Raw genomic sequence first — 19,021 nt, 5'->3', positions numbered from 1 at the left:
GCATAGGGTCAGCCATTTTAGCACATTGTTGTGTCGGTCTGAGCTGCACGTCAATTGGTGGGTCGCGCTCCCGCCCATAGATTTAAAAAAACGGGGAAAACCCGGTAGAGGCATGCGAAGCGGATCCGTACGCGACGAGCACCCCTGGAACATGCAAGTCCCAGTCGGACTGGGATTCGTTGACACATTGACGTAACATTGAAGTCAGGGTCCTATGTAACCTCTCCACCATACCATCCGTCAGGGGATGATAGGGAGACGTGCGGACCTTCCGGGTACCCAATTGGCCACAGACATCCTTCAGCAGTTTGGAGGATACATTTTTGCCCTGGTCCGTTAGAAGACGTTCAGGAGCGCCCTTATCCAGCACGTAACCCTGATGGAATGCGTCCATAATGACCTGCACCAATTGGTTCTGTAGTGGCCAGGCCATTGGCCAACGGGTCAAATATTCTACATCCACCAATAAATATCTGTTCCCCCGCAGTGTGGTGGGAAACGGGCCGAGGATATCCAGTTCGACGAGTTCGTTCACCCGTGACACAACAATGGACTTCAGAGGCAGGCGATCTGTCCTCGAGGGAGATTTCTGGCGAGCACATTCGGTGCACCCCTGCAAAACGTTATGCACATCATCGGCCATGCCCGGCCAAAAAAAATGAAACTTCATGGTAGCCAACGTCTTATGAACCCTAAGGTGCATCAACCGTTCGTGCTGCAGCCGTATAACCTTCCCCCGTAGGACGTGTGGAACTACCATTGCATAGCATTGAAGGTCAGCATCCCATTTCATGAGCACTCCCTCGTCCAGAACAACCGGTGAACCTCCTCGTCTGGCACCCCGACCCTCTACTTTACCGACGCGGCTCTGCAGTCTGAGTAGGGAGGCGTCCTCCTTCTGGAGTTTCCCCCATTCATCATGAGTAAGACCGAGCGTCCAATCCCGCATTTGGACTGTATCAGCTGGCAAACGTCCGCCGACGCAACCACGGCCCGAGCCAACTCGTCTGAAAGACTCCTACACCGCCCAGAACCCGTGAGGCATGCGCATGAGGCGCGAGGCGGTAACCTTGAAAGAGCGTTCGCGTTATTATGGCGACCCCTTTCCTGTACAAGACCATAAAGGTATAGTCCTGCAGGACTTCCAACCACCTCGATAGTTGCCCGGACGGTTATTCCACCCATAGTGCATACTGAAGGGGCACGTGATCCGACCGCACCTGAAACGCCCTCCCATAGAGGTACGGTATACCTGCAAACAAAATGTACGATGGCCAGAAATTCCCGGCGCGTCACGCAATATCGTTGTTCAGCCGGTGATAACACACGACTCCCATATGCCACCACTCTTTCGATACCGTCAACGACCTGGGATAGCAAAGCGCCAATCCCGGTGTCGCTGGCGTCCGTGTTGAGGAGTTCCGAGGAAGCCAGAGTCCAGTCCCGCACCTTGGCTGGGTCGGGTCAGATTAGCCTCCCCTAGGGTAATTGTTGCCGGAGGACCCCAGGGCGTAGCCAGAGTAGTGTATCTAGGCTATGTACCTAGGCTGTGTACCTAGGCTGTAACAGAGTATCAGGACTGTTGGAGTGTTGTATTGTAATAAAGAAGTTACCTCTACAAGTGTCTCCGGAACCCATTACACAACAATGGGTACTGGTGGTGCATTGTGTGGCAGGGGGTGACTTCATGCTCACCCCGCTCACTCAGTCACCTGGAGACCTCACCCACACACTCACCCACCCACCCACTCACCCACCCACTCACTCACTCACTCACCCACCCACCTACTCACCCACTCACCCACTCATCAACTCACTCACCCACTCAACCACTCACTCACCCACCCACCCACTCACTCACCCTCCCACTCACTCACTCACTCACCCACTCACCCACCCACTCTCCCACTCACTCACTCACCAACCCACTCACCCAATCTCTCACCCACCCTCTCACTCACCCTCCCACTCACTCACCCACTCTCTCACCCTCCCAGTCACTAAACCTCCCACTCACTCACTCACTCACCCACCCACTCTCCCACTCACTCACTCACCAACACACTCACTCACCCACTCTCTCACCCACCCTCTAACTCACCCTTCCACTCACTCACCCACTCTTTCACCCTCCCACTCACTCAACCTCCCACTCACTCACTCACCAACCCACTCACTCACTCACTCACCCACCCTCCCACTCACTCACTCACTCACCCACTCTCTCACCCACCCTCTCACTCACTCACCCACTCTCTCACCCACTCACTCACCCACTCACTCACCCACTCACACACTCACTCACCCACCGTCTCACTCACTCACCCACTCTCTCACCCACTCACCCACCCTCCCTCTCACTCACTCACCCACTCTCTCACCCACTCACTCACCGACCCTCCCACTCACTCACTCACCAACCCACCCAGTCATTCACACACCCACTCTCTCACCCACTCACTCACCCTCCCACTCACTCACTCACCCACTCACCCATCCACTTACTCACTCACTCACCCACTCTCCCACCCACTCACCCACTCACTCACCCACTCACCCACCCACCCACCCACTCACCCACTCACTCACTCACTCACCCACCCACCCACTCAAAGCGACGTGGCAATTACGAATGAAATCAGCTCAAGCAAGTGGCTGATATCCCTACCACCACCATCATCACGATCTCAATGTTTTAGCTAAAGCTAAAGATCCCCCGTGTAGCCTCGAACAGACTGAAGCAGCAAGTGTGTTTTAGCAGCAGCGAGTAGCAGCACAGACACACACACACACACAGACACACAGACACACACACACACATAGACACACAGACACACACATACACACAGACACACACACAGACACACACACACAGACACACACACGGACACACACACACAGACACACACACAGACACACAGACAGACACACATAGACACAAAAGACAAAGATCCCCCGTATAGCCTTAACAGACTGTAGGGGAAAGTGCTATTAGCAAGGACCTATAAAGGCTGGAACAGTACACGAGGGGGTGGGTGGGTGGCCAGCACCACGCCCGACCGCCTTTGTCTCCCCAGTGACGATGTCTACTCACCGCACCACACACACACAGACACATACAAACACAGTCACACACGCAGACACAGACACACAGAGACACACAGATAGACACACTAAGATCCCACGTGTAGCCTCTCACAGTGCGCTAACCATTGCACCACCACTCCCCCCGCACACACACAGTGCGCTAACCACTGCACCACCACTCCCCACACACACACACAGTGCGCTAACCACTGCACCACCACTCCCCACACATACACACACAGTGCGCTAACCACTGCACCACCGACCCCCCCCCACACACACAGTGCGCTAACCACTGCACCACCACTCCCCACACAACACACACATTGCGCTAACCACTGCACCACCACTCCCCACACACACACACATTGCGCTAACCACTGCATCACCACTCCCTACACACACACAGTGCGCTAAACACTGCACCACCGCTCCACACACACACAGTGCGCTAACCACTGCACCACCACTCCCCACACACACACACACCTACATACACACCTATATATACACACACACCTACACACACACCTACACACACATACACACACACCTATACACACACCTACACACACACCTACACACACACCTACACACACACATCTACACACACACACCTACACACACACCTACACACACACACACACCTACACACACACACACCTACACACATTCTTACACACAAACACACACACACCTACACATACACACCTACACACACACCTACACACACCTACACACACATACCTACACACACACACACCCACACACTTACACACACACACACCTACACACACACCTACACACACACACCTAAATACACACACGTACACACACACACCTACACATACACACTCCTACACACACGTTATTTTATGATGTGCTAAACACAACACAAATGGTTCACCATCACCATTCATATTTACTTCCCGCAGAAGGAAACGTGGTGGGGGTGATGGGTGGGGGTGGGGTGGTGGTGGTGGTGGTTGTGGTGGTGATGATGGTGAGGTGTGTGTGTATAGGTGTGTGTAGGTGTGTGTGTTTGTAGGTGTGTAGGTGTGTGTGTCTGTGTATGTGTGTAGGTGTGTGTGTAGGTGTGAGTGAGAACAGGAAAGGCACCAGGCAGAGATGGACTCCCAAGCGAAATCCTGAGGGAGGGTGGCGTTTGTGCGCAGACTGCCCTACATGACATCATAACAACAGTCTGGACCACTGGAAGGATGCCCTGGTGGTCCCCCTCTTTCAGAAGGGGGACCGCACACACTGTAACAACTACAGGGGCATCTCACTCTTCAGTATGCCGGAAAAGGTCCTGGCAAGGATTATTCAACATCGCCTTGCTAGGCACGCTGAGGAGAGGCTTGCGGAGCCCCAATGTGGTTTCAGGAAAGGGCGGTCCTGCACAGATGCCATATTTTCTGTCCGTCTGCTACAGCAGAGGTGTAGGGAATTCCAACAAGACCTACATCTCTGTTTTATTGACCTGGTCAAGGCTTATGATACCATCAGTAGGCCTGGGCTCTGGGTTGATTTTCGTGCTTTCGGAGTCCCTGACCCTTTGCTCACAATCATTAAGGACCTTCATGATGGTGAGCAGGCCCGGGTTAAACTACGTGGCCGGGAGTCGGAGTCATTCCCTATACACCTTGGGGTGCGACAGGAATGTCCTCTGGCTCCCACATTATTTAACATCTTTTTGAACCACGTAGTTCGTGAAGCCTTCAGTAGCTGTACCAGAGAATGTTCCATCTGGTACAGATACAATGGGAGGCTAATCAATGCCCGGGTGCGGTTAAGGGATGGCTGCCTATTGGTCAACCATGCTATGGATGCCGACGACCTGGTAATTGCCGCTCACTCAGAGGAGGAGTTGGAGGCACTGCTACTGAACTGAGAGCTTGCCGCTAAGAGGTGGGGCCTTACCATCAGTCCCACCAAAACGAAGCAACCAACTAACTAACTAACACCTGTGCCCCCTACTGTGCCAATTTGCTGTGCTTTAGCCACCCGGCGCTCGGCTCGTTGTTTTGAGCGTCGCTCCTCCGCCCTCCGATGTTGTTGGAGGGCAACTGCCTCCAACTGCCCAGTAGCGTCCTTCACGAGCCTCCTCCACAGATGCCGATTTTGACACCGCTGCTACCAGTCATCGGCAAGTCCACTCAGCTCCACGTCCTCCTGTACCACATCACTACATCTCTTCTCACTCACCCACTCACTCACCCACTCACTCACACACTCACACATGCACTCACATACTCACCTTCACACACACATACTCACACACCCACCCACTCACTCACGCACTCACCCACCCACTCACCCACTAATGAACCCCTTTGTATACAAAGACAAAGATCCCCCGTGTAGCCTCCAGCTGGTGGTGACTTTACGGGACCCACAGATATCCCATGTAACCTGCAACCACCCACAGAGACCCACAGGGACACATAGAGATCAACAGAGACCCACAGGGACACATAGAGATCAACAGAGACCCACAGAGACCCATACAGACCCACATAGACACACAGAGACCCACCCACAGAGACCCACACAGACCCACACAGATCCATACAGACCCACAAAGACCCACAGAAACCCACAGACCCACAGAGACCCACAGAAACCCACACAGACCCACAGAGACCCACAGAGATCCACACAGACCCACATAGACCCACACAGGCTCACACAGACCCACAGAGACCCACATACATCCACAGAGACCCAGATAGACACACAGAGACCCACAGAAACCCACAGAGACCCACAGAGACACACATAGACCCATAGAGACCCACACAGACCCACAGAGACCCGCAGAGACCCACAGATACCCATACAGACCCACAAACACCAACACAGACACACAAATACACACACAGACACAGAGAGACCCACATCGACCCACACAGACACACAGAGACACACAGAACACCACAGAGACCCACATAAACCCACACAGACCCACACAGACCCACATAGACACACAGAAACACACATAGACCCACAGAGACAAACATACAGAGGTGTGGACTCGAGTCATGTTACTTGGACTCGAGTCAGACTCGAGTCATGAATTTGATGACTTGCGACTCGACTTGGACTTGCATAACAATGACTTTGTCCCACCTATGAGATGTGGACTCGAGTCATGTGACTTGGACTCGAGTCAGACTCGAGTCATGAATTTGATGACTTGCGACTCGACTTGGACTTGCATAACAATGACTTTGTCCCACCTCTGCAAACATAGACCCACAGAGACCCACACAGACCCACAGAGACACACAGAGACACACAGAGACACACATAGACCCACAGAAACCCACATGCAACCACATATATTCACAGAAACCCACAGAGATCCACAGAGAACCACACAGACACAGACACAGACCCACAGAGACCCACAGAGACCCACAGAGACCAACATAGACCCACAGAGACCAACATAGACCCACAGAGACCCACATAGACCCACAGAGACGCACACAGACCCACATAGACACACGGAGACACACAGAGACCGACAGAAACCCACATGCAACCACATAGATTCACAGAAACCCACAGAGATCCACAGAGACTCACGTAGACCCACAGAGACACACTGAGACACACAGAGACCCCCAGAGACCCACAGATACCGACAGAAACCCACATACAACCACAGAGACAAACATAGACCCACACTCATCACGTGCACATTTTCTGCAGCAGCAGCAAAATCCTTCCAACTGTTGCTGATTCACAACGCGGGTGCGAGCGGACATGAGATGAAAGAGCGGAAGCAGCTAACGTCGAATTAAATTAACCTTAAGAACAATTGTGTTTATTCGTGTGTATATATATAATGTTCAGTAAGTATGATTTATTGACCACCGCCGCAAGGCAGCAAGGAAACCACATCGGCAACAGGCGGATAACGCGAAACAGTGGCGCTCCCTCGGCAAGGAGCAAGCGGCAGCTTAATCAGGTTGACGAGTGGAAAATCTAAATGAGATTATCCACAACAGAGTCCGAACAGACGCCTCATCACTGCACCATAGACTCAACACTGCACCAAAGACTCAATACTGCACCATAGACTCAACACTGCACCATAGACTCATCACTGCAGTCCATAGACTCAACACTGCACCATAGACTCAACACTGCACCATAAACTCAACACTGCCATACACTCAACACTGCACCATAGACTCAACATTGCCCATAGACCCAGCACTGCCCATAGACTCAACACTGCACCATAGACTCAACACTGCACCATAGACTCAACACTGCCCATAGACTCAACACTGCACCATAGAATCAACACTGCACCATACACTCATCACTGCACCATAGACTCAACACTGCACTATAGACTCATCACTGCACCATAGACTCAACACTGCACCATAGACTCAACACGGCACCATAGACTCATCACTGCCCATAGACTCAACACTACACCATAGACTCAACACTGTACCATAGACTCATCACTGCACCATAGCCTGGCACAGCAGTCAACCCATAGCACCTGCACGGTCTGTCCTGTGACCTCCTAATCATGCACCTAGCCTGGCACAGTAGTACAACCTATGGACACCTGCAGGGTCTGTCCCGTTACCTCACTGAGCTGGCCTATCACAGCTGAGAGCAGCTCAACCACGTGGCCCAAATATACCCATAGAGACCCATAGAGACCCATAGAGACTCACAGAGACCCACAAAGACCTACAGAGACCTATAGAGACTCACGTAGACTCACAAAGACCCACAGAGACCCATGGAGACCCATAGAGACTCACAGAAACCCACAGAAACCCACAGAGACCCATCCTCATAGAGACCCACAGAGACCCACAGAAACCTACAGATACCCACATTGATCCATAGAGACCCACAGAGACCCATAGAGACCCACATAAACCCACATTGACCCAAAGAGACCCATAGAAACTCGCAAAGTCTCACAGAGACCCACAGAAACCCACAGACACCTACAGAGACCCACAGAGACGCACAGAAACCCACAGAGACCCATACTCAAAGAGACCCACAGAGACCCATAGAGACCCACAGAGACCCACAGAGACCCATAAAGACCCACAGAGACCCCTACTCATAGAGACCCACAGAGACCCATAGAGACCCACAGAGCCAGATATCAGCCAGCGACAAAAAACTGGCGTTGGCGTTAAGGAGGTGCCGGAGACAAATCCACGCTGTGACCACCACGGGGAGAGAGACGCAGACTTCAACATGAACAGCAGCAGCAGGCATCGTCTGGGTCTGGGATTTAACCCACGACCTCCTGCGTACCAGGCGAGGTAGTCAACATCTCCTAGCCAGGGTGGTGTTATAGTCAAGGATCTAACCCACGACCTCCTGCGCACCAGGCGAGGTAGTCAACATCTCAGCATCGAACCCACGACCTCCTGTACACCAGGCAAGGTAGTCAACATCTCCTAGCTAACGTGGGTGTTAGGGTCCAGGATCGAACCCACGACCTCCTGCATATCAGGCGAGGTAGTCAACATCTCCTATCGCACCGCCTCTCTCCCTGTGGCAATCACTCCCCTCTCCCTCCCCTCTCCACCCCCTCTCCCACAAACTCCGCACCTGGCAGAGATGCCGGCGCCAACAACGGAGCCTCCCACTCATTGTCGCCATCGTCACCATCGTCGCCTGCACCTCCGATAGGCACAGTCGCTTCGTACGGTGCGACATAAGTTCAACGTACATACACTACACTATACACTACACTATACACTACACTACTATACACTACACTACACACTACACTATATACTACACTAGACACTACACTATACACTACACTACTATACACTACACTACACACTACACTATATACTACACTAGACACTACACTATACACTACTATACACTACACTACACACTACACTAGACACTACACTATACACTACACTATACACTACACTACCATACACTACACTATACACTACACTGCACTACTATACACTGTTCTATACACTACACTATACACTACTATACACTACACTATACACTACTATACACTACTATACACTACACTATACACTACACTACGTTCGACTACACACTACACTACACTATACACTACACTACTATAGACTACACCAGGGGTCGGCAACCTACGGCTCCGGAGCCGCATGCGGCTCTTTACGGGTCTGCTTCTTGACGATATGTACGTATGTACAGTATGTACTCAGATGCATTGCGGCTCTTGAAATACTGAATTTTGTACCGAATTGGAAAGAAATGGCTCTTCTTGTTATTTTGGTTGCCGACCCCTGGACTACACTATAGACTACAATACACTGCACTATACACTACACTACTATAGACTATACACTACACTATACACTACACTACACACTACACTATACACTACACTACACTATACACTACACTACACTATACACTACACTATACACTACACTATACACTACACTACACACTACACTATACACTACACACTACACTACACACTACACTATACACTACACACTACACTACACTACACACGACCTCACTGTCACAACAGTGATGCCTGCAGCTGTAACAGCAGCCCTGCTGCTGTTCGCTGCCGCTGCTGCTACTACCGCTGCTGCTGCTACTACTACCACGACTACCCCTGCTGCTACTACCACTACTACCCCCGCTGCTACTACCACTGCTCCTACCACTGCTGCTGCTACTACCACTGCTAGCACTGCTGCTACCCCCACTGCTACTACCACTGCTACCACTGCTACTACCACGACTACCCTCGCTGCTGCTACTACCACTGCTACCACCACTGCTACCACTGCTACTACCACTGCTACTGCCACTGCTGCTCCTACCACGAGGTACGAGGCTGGGTCGGGTTTATCCGCTACCTCCTCCACCTCCTCCATGAGCCTCAAAACCAACAACACCACCACCACCAACAACAACACCACCAACAACACCACCACCAACAACAACACCACCACCACCACCAACAACAACACCACCACCAACAACAACATCACCACCAACAACATCAACCCCGCCCACAGCATCAACAACATCAACAACATCACCAATATCACCACCAACCCACCACCGCCACCATCACCATCACCACCACCCCCACCACCACCGCCCATCACCATCACTCTGGGCGCGCTGCTACCTCTGCGTGGCTGCCGCTACCCCTGGAGTTGGCCCCGGGTGGCTCCGGCTCTCCTCATCGCCATCGACGCCCTCAACCGGCAGGACGACGGCGGCCGGGAGGAGGAGGCGGCCACGTCGAAGCCATCATCGTCGCCATCGTCGTCGTTGTCATCATCGTTATCATCATCATCATTGTCGCCATCATTGTCATCATCGTCATCATCGTCGTCATCATCATCATTTTCGCCATCATTGTTATCATCGTCATCATCATCATCATCGCCATCATCATCGCCATCATCATCGTCATCATCGCCATCATCATCGTCATCATCGCCATCATCATCGTCATCATCGCCATCATCATCATCGCCATCATCATTGTCATCATCGCCATCATCGTCATCATCGTTATCATCATCATCATCATTGTCGCCATCATTGTCATCATCGTCATCATCGTCATCATCGTCGTCATCATCATCATCATCGTCGTCGTCATTGTCACCCCCATCACCATCACCACAATCATCGCCGTCATCATCGCCGTCGATATCGTCATCGCCATCATCATCGCCATCATCGTCATCATCATCATCGTCGTCGTCACCCCCGTCACCATCACCACAATTATTCCCACCATCGCCGTCATCATCGTCGTCGACATCGTCATCTCTATCATCATTGCCATCGCCGTCGTCATCGCCGTCGTCGATATCATCATTATCATCGATATCATCATCATCGCCATCATCATTACAATCATCATCGTCATCGCCACCCCTATCGCCATCGCCACAATCATCGCCACCATCACCGCCATCATCACCACCCCCACCACCCACACCACCACCACCGCCGCGGCTGCGCTTCGTGCTGGTCCACGCGGACGCGGCCGACGCTGCTGGCCGCTGCTCCGAGTCGCTGGCGCCGCTGGCGGCCGTCGACCTTCGCCTCCAGGCCGGCGCCCCCCCGCACGTGCTGCTGGGGCCTGGCTGCTCCTACGCGGCGCGCCACGTGGCACCATTCGCCGCTCGCTGGGGGACGCCGCTCCTCACCGCCGGGGCCGCGGCAGCGCAGCTCGATGGGAGGAGGGGGAGGAGGGGCGGTGGTGGTGGTAGTGGTGGTAGTGGTGGTGGTGGACGTGATAGTGGTGGTGGCGGTGGTGGTAGTGGTGGTGGTGGTCGTGGTGATGGTGGTGGCAGCGGAGGACAGATCAGTGGTGGCGATCGACCGATTGGTGGCAGCGGTGGACAGACCAGCGGTGACCATCGACAGATCGGTGGCAGCGGTGGACAGACCAGCGGTGACCATCGACAGATCGGTGGCAGCGGTGGACAGACCAGCGGTGACCTTCGACAGATTGGTGGCAGCGGAGGACAGACCAGCGGTGACCATCGACAGATTGGTGGCAGCGGTGGACAGACCAGCGGTGGCGATCGACAGATCGGCGTCAGCGGCGTCCGGGACATCGTCCGTGATATTCGCAAGCTCGACTCCTCCTCCTCCCACTCCTCCTCCTCAGCAACAGGAGGAGGAGGAGTAGCCGGCGGTGACCTGGGCCTGGTGACCCGCGTGGGGCCTTCCCACGGCAAGCTCGACTCCTCCTCCTCCTCCCACTCATCATCCTCCTCCTCCCACTCATCCTCCTCCTCCTCAGCAGCAACAGGAGGCGACCTGGGCCTGGTGACCCGCGTGGGGCCCTCCCACGGCAAGCTCGGCCGCTTCGCCGCGTCCCTCCACGCACACGCCGGGTGGAGCCGGCGGGCGCTGGTGGCCTACTCGGACCGCGTCACGGACGAGCGGCCGTGCTTCTTCGCGGCGGGGGGCCTCCACGGGGGCCTTACCGCCGCCGACGGGGCCAACGTGAGCGCGGCGACGATGGCGTTCCGGGAGGAGGCGCGGGTCGTGGAGCTCGCCGGGATGCTCGAGGAGATGCGGCTTCGGGCGAGGGGTGAGCCGGGGATAGGGGGGTGTGGGTGAGTGAGTTGGTGGGTGGGTGGAGGAGTGGGGGGGTGAGTGGGTGGGTGGGTGAGTGGGTGGGTGGGTGAGTGGGTGAGTGGGTGGGGTGGGTGAGTGGGTGAGTGGGTGGGTGAGTGGGTGAGTGGAGGGGTGGGTGAAGGGGTTGGTGAGTGAGTGGGGGTGGGTAGGTGGAGGAGTGGGGGGTGAGTGGGTGAGTGGGTGCGTAGGTGGACGAGTGAGTGAGTGGGGGGGGTGGGTGCCATCGGACACTCCACCCCCACAACTCCCAATTGGTGATGGGGCAGTTGTGGAGACAGTGGAGAGTTTCCCCCCATACCTGGGCAGTGTGCTCATGACCCGCTCCGGTTTGACAGCAGTGGTCTCACTCCGAATCAGTCGAGCGGCATTATCTTTTCACCGATTGCATAACGCTGCTGTGTGGAAGCTACCTGGTCTGTCGCTCCGCAAGAAGCTTCAGGTCTTCTCGGCCACAGTCATTCCCTCCCTTCTCTACGCTTGCGAAATGTAGACCCCCCTAATTGAACATCTTTGCCGGTTAGAAACGTTTAGGCTGGCCTGCCTACGATCCATCCTGGGTTTAACCAGGCTGGATTGTGTGAGGAGCTCACAAATACTTGAAAGATCTGGACAAAGTCCCATCGGTGAGCTACTATGGCAGGCAATGCTGCGTTGGCTGGGTCATGCAGCCTGCATGCCCAGCCGCCGCATACCCAAACAACTTCTGTTTGGCCGGATCGAGGGGTTAAACGGGCGTGGTACGGGCTAGAGAAGAGATGGAGTGAGGTGGTACAAGAGGACGTGGAGCTGAGTGGACTTGCCGATGACTGGTACCAGCGGTGTCAAGATCGTCCTCTGTGGAGGAGGCTCGTGAAGGACGCTACTGGGCAGTTGGAGGCAGTCGCCCTCCAACAATAACAGAGGGCGGAGGAACGACGCTCACAACAACGAGCGGAGCGCCGGGTGGCTAAAGCACAACAAGTTGGCACAGTAGGGGGCACAGGTGGTGCATGAGCCAGTCATCTCGGTCGGTCGATGTGTGGCATCTGCTGGGTATATATATATAAAAGTGTATTTATATATATTTTACCTAAAAACGTAATTTTTAGTCTGTCCGTCTGTCTGCCGGTCTGTCCGTCTGTCCATCTGTCTGTCCATCTGTATATATAGAAGTGTATGTATATAAGTGTATATATAGAAGTGTATATATGAGTATATATATATGAGTGAGTGTGTGTGAACCACAGTGATCTACATGTGTGTAAGTGTATATATATGTGTGTATATATGTGTATATATAAGAGTATATATGTGTATATATGAGTATATATATATGAGTGTGTGTGTGTGTGTAGTGGTGGTGTTGACGTGCGCCGACAGTGATGGATCACGGGGCGGCGCGGGGTGCGGGGTTGGGCACGCATGTGGGCGTGGTGTGGACGCGCGCGCCGGGAGTGAGTGAGTACGGGGCGGCGCGGCGTGTGGGATTGTGCGCGCTGACACGAGGTGAGAAAGAGGATCGTGGGCAGCGCGCAGTGATTGGTCAAATGGGATGGGTGCTCTCAGCGACGTCCGCAGGATGGACATAAAGGCGGACGCGCGGGAGCACTCGGGGTTGTTGTTAACCAGTTGAAGATTGAAGACGGAGTTGAAGAAGTAGTGCCTGAGACCCCTAGTCCCGCTGTCCTTGTCAGGACCGGGGCCCTGTGTGGCTCGGAGGCGAGACTGTGGGACCCGTGGTCCGACGCCCATGTGGGTCGGGACTGTGGGACCCAGAGTCGAGACGGACACCCCGGCTGGGTGTGTTCCGAGAGGCTACGGGGCGTAAGAGCCCGTGTTGGTGTAGCCAGGAGAACCGTGTGGGTTAGGCTGGTGTTAGCCACCCGTGTAACTAACTGGGTGTTGGTCACCCGAGTAACTATAGCTGGTGTTAGTCACCCGTGTAACTATATTTGGTGAAATAAAAGAGTGTGCTACCCGTGAAGTCGTCTCCCGCCGAGTTACTACATTACATGTGCACCACAGTGATCTACGTGTGTGTAAGGGTATATATAAGTGTATATATAGAAGTGTATATATGAGTATGTGTGTGTGTAAACCACAGTGATCTACATGTGTGTAAGTATATATATATGAGAGTATATATATATGAGTGTGTGTGTGTGTGAACCACAGTGATCTACGTGTGTGTAAGTATATATATATATATATGAGAGTATATATATGAGTGTGTGTGTGTGAACCACAGTGATCTACATGAGTGTAAGTGTATACATATGTGTATATATATATAAGTGTATATATAAGAGTATATATGTGTATATATGAGTATATATATGAGTGAGTGTGTGTGCACCACAGTGATCTACGTGTGTGTAAGTGTATATATAAGTGTATATATATAGAAGTGTATATATGAGTATATATATGAGTGTGTGTGTGTGTAAACCACAGTGATCTACATGTGTGTAAGTATATATATGTAATAACAGCCACAGAGGGTTCACGTGGGGATTGGCTTGCCGGTCCTGCTTGTAGCCAATAAGGGTTGAGATAGGGACCATGGCCCATGCGTCATCATGACAGGCCATCAGGGGGATGGGCTTAGCCATTCGGGGCCTCAGCTAATGGGGAGCCGGATGAGGGGCGTGGTCCCGGGATTGACAGGGAACCATCGAGAATGGTCGGAGCTGTCCATGGATGATTGGCTGGGGGAACCACGTGACGAAGGTGTTAAGAGCGAGGGGGAGAGAACGATCGTGAGCAGACTGGAGCAGGAGGAGAGCAGGGTCACGCGCGGACGGGGCCGGGGGTTGCCACGTGCGCGGCGGGGACTTAGTGGGTGGTCTGTCCTCTCTCCGTTGTCTGCCAGCAACGGAGAGTGAGTGAGCAAGGTGTATCGTGAAGTGAAAATAAAAAGGACCGATTCCGAAGCCGTCTCCTGAAGGATTATTACATATATATGAGAGTATATATATGAGTGTGTGTGTGTGTGATCCACAGTGATCTACGTGTGCTGCTCCCCCCGCGCCTTCCGCCGCTTGCTGCTCGTGGCGCGAGTGATGGGCATGACCAGCGGCGACTTCGTCTTCATCCACATCAACCTCTACGCTCAGAGACTCAGGACGTCAACACCAGCTACAGGGTAGGTCGCCCTGGGCCCCTAACATGGGGGGGGGTGGTGGTGGTGATGGTGGTGGTGGTGATGGTGGAGGTGGTGGTGGAGGTGGTGGTGGAAGTGGTGGTGATGGTGGAGGTGGTGTTGGAGGTGATGGTGAAGGTGTTGGTGGTGGTGGTGATGGTGGAGGTGGTGGTGGAGGTGGTGGTGATGGTGGTGGTGGAGGCGTTGGTGGTGGTGATGGTGGAGGTGATGGTGGAGGTGGTGGTGATGGTGATGGTGGTAGTGTTATCTATGAGTAGCTGCTACTCGCTAACAAAACTTGCCCCAGCAGTCTACTAAGGCTACACGGGGGATTTTTGTCTTTGTCTGCTAGTGGTGAAGCTGGTGGTTCTGGTGGTGGTGGAGGTCGTGGAGGTGGTGTTGGTCGTGGTGGTGTTGGTGGTGATGGTAGTGGTGGAGGTGATGGTGGTGGTGATGGAGGTGGTGGTGATGGTGATGGTGGTGATGGTGGAGGTGGTGGTGGTGGAGGTGATGGTGATGGTGGTGGTGGTGGTGGTGGTGATGGTGGAGGTGATGGTGGAGGTGGTGGTGATGGTGATGGTGGCGGTGGTGGTGGTGGTGGTGATGGTGGCGGTGATGGGGGAGGTAGTGGTGGAGGTGATGGTGGTGGTGGTGATGGTGGAGGTGATGGTGGAGGTGGTGGTGATGGTGGTGATGGTGGTGGTGATGGTGGCGGTGGTGGTGGTGGTGGTGATGGTGGTGATGATGGTGATGGTGGTAGTGTTATCTATGAGTAGATGCTACTCGCTAACAGAACTTGCCCCAGCAGTCTTCTAAGGCTACACGGGGGATCTTTATCTTTGTCTGCTAGTGGTGAAGCTGGTGGTTGTGGTGGTGGAGGTGGTGGTGGAGGTGGTGGAGGTGGTGGTGGAGGTGGTGGAGGTGGTGGTGGAGGTGGTCAGCCCTGGAGGTTCGGAGACAAGAATGATGCCATGGCCAAGAAAGCTTTCCGGGTAGGTGTATGTGTGTGTGTGCATGTGAAGTATTCGGAATGACGGCAGGAAACCACTTGACGGGTAGCACACTTTTTATTAAACCTTGACTTGTCACGATACAACGTGTGGTCACTATTCCTCTGACTACACACACTTCACTTGACACGTGTGGTCACTACCTCTCCCACTACTACCTCTCCCACTACACACTCCACCTGACACGTGTAGTTACTATGGCTCACGCTGCAGGCTCACACTGCATGCTCACACTGCATGCTCACACTGCATGCTCACACTGCATGCTCACACTGCACCCCAGCCCGTAACGTCCGTGGAGCCTACAGGCCCACCCCAGCTTGGGCGTGGGCCACAACCTCTGAGTCCCAAGGGCCGGCCCTCACACGGACGTTCGGCCCCGGGTTCCAGGGTTCCGCCTCTGGGTCACACAGAGCCCCGGCCCCTACAAGGACAGCGGGACTAGGTGCCGCAGGGCCCTATCTCTTCCTCCTCCGTCTTCAGTCTTCGCTGGTCACTCGCTCCCCGTGCGCCTGTGCGCACCACCTTATATAGCCCCCGCTCACGGGAGACGGAGCGTATGCGGACCTCGACGTGAGCATCCCCCTTAGTTGACCAATCCCCGCGCGCTTGCCCCAGGATCCCATCGCTGTCAGCGCGCGTCACCGATACCCAGCCAATCACTGCCTCATAACCCCCGACCCCGCGCTGACCCCTGATCCTTCACCGTCAGCGCGCGTCACCAACACACACAGCCAATCACTACGCGCTGGCACACGATCCCTACCCCAGCGCGTATCACCACTACATCACCCCCTCCCACATAGCTCGCAGCCGGCCCGGCTGCTAAACAACACAACACAACATCAACACAACAAAAACCCCACCCCCCAGTGTGCCCGTAACGCAACAACAACACACAACACCTAGACAACAAGCTATGTACAACCCGACGAACAACACAATAAAAGCAAATCCAAGAAAATGAACGTGTCCAGTGTCTCTGTGACTATTGATCCCCCCCCCTCCGCTCGCTCCTCCACCGGGGTGATAGAGCGGTCGAGCGGATGAGGAACGCAGTGACGAGGCGCTCCGGCCGCATCGGCCCCTCATTCGGTTGGTCATGAAAAGTAGCGCGACTTAGCGCGAGTCCGCCTGACCGGTCCATCGTATGGGACGGGACGCTGACGACCGTCTGGTGGCTCCGGCAGCCCTGAAAGGCGCGGATCGGGCCTGGAAGGACCGGCCGCGCCGCGGGGATCCGGCCGCCGGTGGTCGGCAGCTGTCAGTTCCGAGACACCTGGGAGCGGATCAGGCGGATACATGTGAGGATCAGGCGGAGACATTTCCCCCCTTGGGTCGTCGGTCACGTCACATGCTCGGCCCTCACGACACAAAGGGAGGCCATATGGAGGCGAGAACGGTTTCAGTCGGGAGGGGTGGACGTACCAACGGTGCTTTCCCCATTTTATCTGAACACACTGGGGGCGTGCAACCCGCACGACCTCCACGGGTCCCCGCCATGGCTTCAACAATTTAGGCGACGTAGCCAAAGGTGCCTGTGGGCAGTGCAGCCAGGCCCTATCGCCTGGTTTCCAGTCGTGCACGGACACCTTCCGTGCACGCAAACGCTCGTTGGCAATTTGGCGAGCCCGCGAATTAAGCCGTGCGGCCTCCCGTGCCTCGGTCAGCTTATGAATGTTAAATTTAATATGTTCAGCCAATTTCGAATTCGTTCGTGGTGCGGACAGTCCCAGCTGCGTTTCCATGGGCGGGTCGGCTTCCCGACCATACATCAGATAGAATGGGGAAAATCCCGTTGCTGCATGGGGGGCCATTCTATACGCGGCGAGGACCCCCGGGACCTGCAGGTCCCAGTCAACATGTGCCTCACACACCTGCTGGCACAGCATAGAAGTCAAAGTCCTGTGGAGTCGCTCCACCATCCCGTCTGTCTGTGGGTGGTACGGGGAGGTACGCACCTTCTTAGTACCCAATAGGTCGCACACCTCTTGCAGCAATTTACTTGAAAAAAATTTCCCTTGGTCGGTCAGCAAGCGTTCGGGAGCCCCCTTGTCCAGGACATAGCCCTGGACAAAGGCGTCCGTCACAGCCGCCGCCGACTGGTTGGCGAGTGGCCACGCCATAGGCCACCGGGTAAAGTATTCGACACCAACCAACAGGTACTTATTTCCCCTAGGCGTGACTGGAAAAGGCCCCAAAATATCGAGCGCAACGAGCTCGTTAGTGCGTGAGACCTGAATAGATTGCAGCGGTGGATTTGACGCCACGGGCGGCGGTTTCCGTCTGGCGCAATCAACACACCCCTTTAGAATATTCACCACATCACTCCCCATCCCCGGCCAATAATAGTCACGCTGAAGCAGAGCAAGCGTTTTGTTTACTCCCAAATGCAAGAGGCGTTCATGTGCGGCCAGGACAACTTTCCCCCGCACAGCGGAAGGCACCACGAGTGCGTGCCGCCGGGACAAATTGTCCCATCTCATTAACAGGCCCTGCTTGAGTACCCAGGAGCCAGTTCGCTCCCGGCCCTCCTCGGGACCCCCCACCCTGCGGCGCAACGCTAGCAGGGAGCTGTCAGCCATTTGGAGACGGCCCTACTCAATCAGCGACAGTGAGAGCAGCGAGTCCTCTCCCTCAGGGG

General features: G+C 54.4%; 1 protein-coding gene across 1 annotated transcript; it reads left to right on the top strand.

Moving 5' to 3' along the window:
* Positions 1–1,043: 1,043 nt before the first annotated feature.
* Positions 1,044–15,374, top strand: LOC144738073 (atrial natriuretic peptide receptor 1-like). The gene is made up of 4 exons (XM_078620983.1): positions 1,044–1,064; positions 11,167–11,316; positions 11,503–12,199; positions 15,229–15,374. Exons 1-4 carry the CDS (start codon positions 1,044–1,046, stop codon positions 15,372–15,374), a joined length of 1,014 nt encoding a protein of 337 aa, XP_078477109.1.
* Positions 15,375–19,021: the final 3,647 nt, after the last annotated feature.

The sequence above is a fragment of the Lampetra planeri genome, chromosome 77, assembly GCF_965212315.1.
Source record: "Lampetra planeri chromosome 77, kcLamPlan1.2.h2, whole genome shotgun sequence".
Taxonomy (NCBI): Eukaryota; Metazoa; Chordata; class Hyperoartia; order Petromyzontiformes; family Petromyzontidae; genus Lampetra; species Lampetra planeri.
The sequence above is the reverse complement of the archived record's forward strand: the minus strand, read 5'-3'. Positions and strand labels throughout refer to the sequence as shown.